The sequence below is a fragment of the Pterocles gutturalis genome, unplaced genomic scaffold (assembly GCF_000699245.1).
Source record: "Pterocles gutturalis isolate BGI_N339 unplaced genomic scaffold, ASM69924v1 scaffold16064, whole genome shotgun sequence".
Taxonomy (NCBI): Eukaryota; Metazoa; Chordata; class Aves; order Pterocliformes; family Pteroclidae; genus Pterocles; species Pterocles gutturalis.
In genome coordinates, this window is record NW_010136048.1 from 24,299 (window position 1) to 26,544 (window position 2,246).

General features: G+C 48.2%; 1 protein-coding gene across 1 annotated transcript in view; it reads left to right on the top strand.

Annotated features, from left to right (window-relative positions):
* Positions 1-262, top strand: part of FBXO42 (F-box protein 42) — a 22,916-nt gene extending 22,654 nt beyond the window's left edge. The window contains exon 10 of the mRNA XM_010082161.1: positions 8-262. Within this exon, the coding sequence (XP_010080463.1) occupies positions 8-262 (255 nt within the window). The remainder of the gene's footprint in view (positions 1-7) is intronic.
* Positions 263-2,246: the final 1,984 nt, after the last annotated feature.

Below are 2,246 nucleotides of genomic sequence, written 5' to 3' on the forward strand. Positions count from 1 at the left end.
CGGGAAGCCTTTATACCAGAGCATGAACTGCAAACCCATGCAGATGTACGTGCTGGATATTAAAGACACGAAAGAAAAAGGACGAGTCAAATGGAAAATATTCAACAGCAATTCAGTGGTGGGACCGCCCGAAACCAGTTTACATACGGTGGTACAAGGCCGAGGGGAATTAATCATCTTCGGTGGCCTCATGGACAAAAAACAAAACGTCAAATATTATCCCAAAACTAATGCCTTGTACTTTGTGCGAGCAAAAAGATAATGCGGCCGCCCCCCGGCCGGACCCTTCGCCGCCGTCACCTTCTCCCTTCCCTCCCCGCGGCTCTTCCCTCTCCTCCCCGAGCCCTTCCTCCATCCCGCAGGCGTTCCGACTGTGAAAGTAGGGAGCAAGAATCCAATAAAATCCACGCAAAACCTCCAGCGCCGCCCAGTAAGATCCCAGTTAAACGAAATCTCGTTTCCAGGCGGGGAAGGAGCCGCGCCGCCGCCGTCCAAAGCGGAGGATTTGGGGTGAGCCGGTGGGGAAGCGCGCCCTCCCGTCTCCTCTCCAGGTTGGTTTGGATTTTCCAGGGGTTCGGAGAGGTTCCGTCTCTCTCCGAAACCCCTCACGGGATGGGATTGAAACTGGTTTTATCCCAACAAACCCAGTACGGGCAGGCAGGAGGCTCGGAGCTCGCACGCACGGATTTTTTCCACGCTTCACTCCATCAGGAAAACAACAGCAATACCCTCCGGGAATCCTCCGGCGCCGCAAACCTTCGCTTGACACAAACACGATGCCTTTTGGTTTTTGGGTTTTTTGGGGGTTTTTTTTGCCTCTCACCCCTTTGGCCTGCCGCTCTCGCTCCTGTGCTCCGTACAGGACCGTCAGAGGGAAGAAACGACAGGTTTTGTGCGTCAAAAATGCCAAAAATATTCAGAATTAGCCGGGCGTTAGCATCCTCCCCTCCGTGCGCTGCATCAGGCGTCGGGATCAGCCCCGAGCCCTTCTGAGCAGCAAAACCTCACCCCATTTCCTCTAAAAAATCCCCTTTTTTCCCCCAAAATTGAGAAATTCAGCCACCAATTCCCTTCCAGACTCAAAGTTTTCATTTCACTCAACAGCCCAAACCCCTTCCAGGCTGAACCAGCACCTTGTTGCCAGGAAATAAGATTTTTTTTTTTCCAGCAAAAAGAATAAATTTTGGTCAATTGGAGGGTGTCGGCAGCCCCCGCGCCTCATCTGGGATTCCGCAGAGATTAAACCCGATTCAAATCCAAAGGGATTCAGCCTCCCTCCTTCCCTGGCCCCTCGAAACGGGGAGAAAACGGGCGGATTCTGCCAGATTTTGGTCAACCAAAAGCAGGGACCCCTCCCCGAACCGGCAGCGCCATGACGTGGCCCCTTTTCCCCATCTTTTTTTTTTTTTTTTAATCTTTTTTTTGTCTGTCTTTATTTTTTTTCCTGCCTTTATTTTCTTTTTTTCCCCTCTCCATTTTTTTCCCCATCTTTATGTTTTTTCCCTATTTTTTCCCCATCTTTTTTTCCCGTTTTTATTTTTTTTTCCATCTTTATTTTTTTCCTGTCTTTATTTTTTTCCCCATCTCTGTTTTTTTCCCCATCTTTTTTTTCCCCATCTTTTTTTTCCTGTCTTTTTTTCCACCTCTTTTTTTTCCCCGTCTATTTTTTTTTCCATCTTTATTTTTTTCCCCCGTCTTTTTTTTTTTTGGTCTTTATTTTTTCTGTCTTTTTTTTTTCCCATCTTTTTTTTTTCCCATCTTTTTTTTTTTTTCCCCTCTCCGATTTTATTTTTTTCCATCCCCACTGAGCTTTTTTTGCCGGTCGGAGCCTTCAATCACATCCCAGCCGCCTGGGGACGGGGAAGGTTTTGCTTCGGCTGCGGCATCCCCACCCCTGTAAATAAATCCCTTAAATCCAGCCTCTCCCGCTCCCATCCCAAACGGATTTCGATTTGTCCCAAGGCAAAAATACAATTTTTTTATCCCCAAAAAAACCTCAGGAGCACCTCGGGTGATCGATGGAATATTTCTTCGCCGCTTTGGGCTGCGGCATCAGTTCCCTCCTCCCCTTTTGCATGTCTCTTATCATCCACCCCAAAAAAAAAAATAAAAAATTAAAAAGGGATGGATGGGCTCGGCAGCGGGTTGACATCCTTGAGCGTCCCTTCACGGGACTTTCCCGGCGTTTCTGTCACCTCCATCCTCAACTGGTCCCAAAATCCACCCCAAATACCCATAACTGGTCC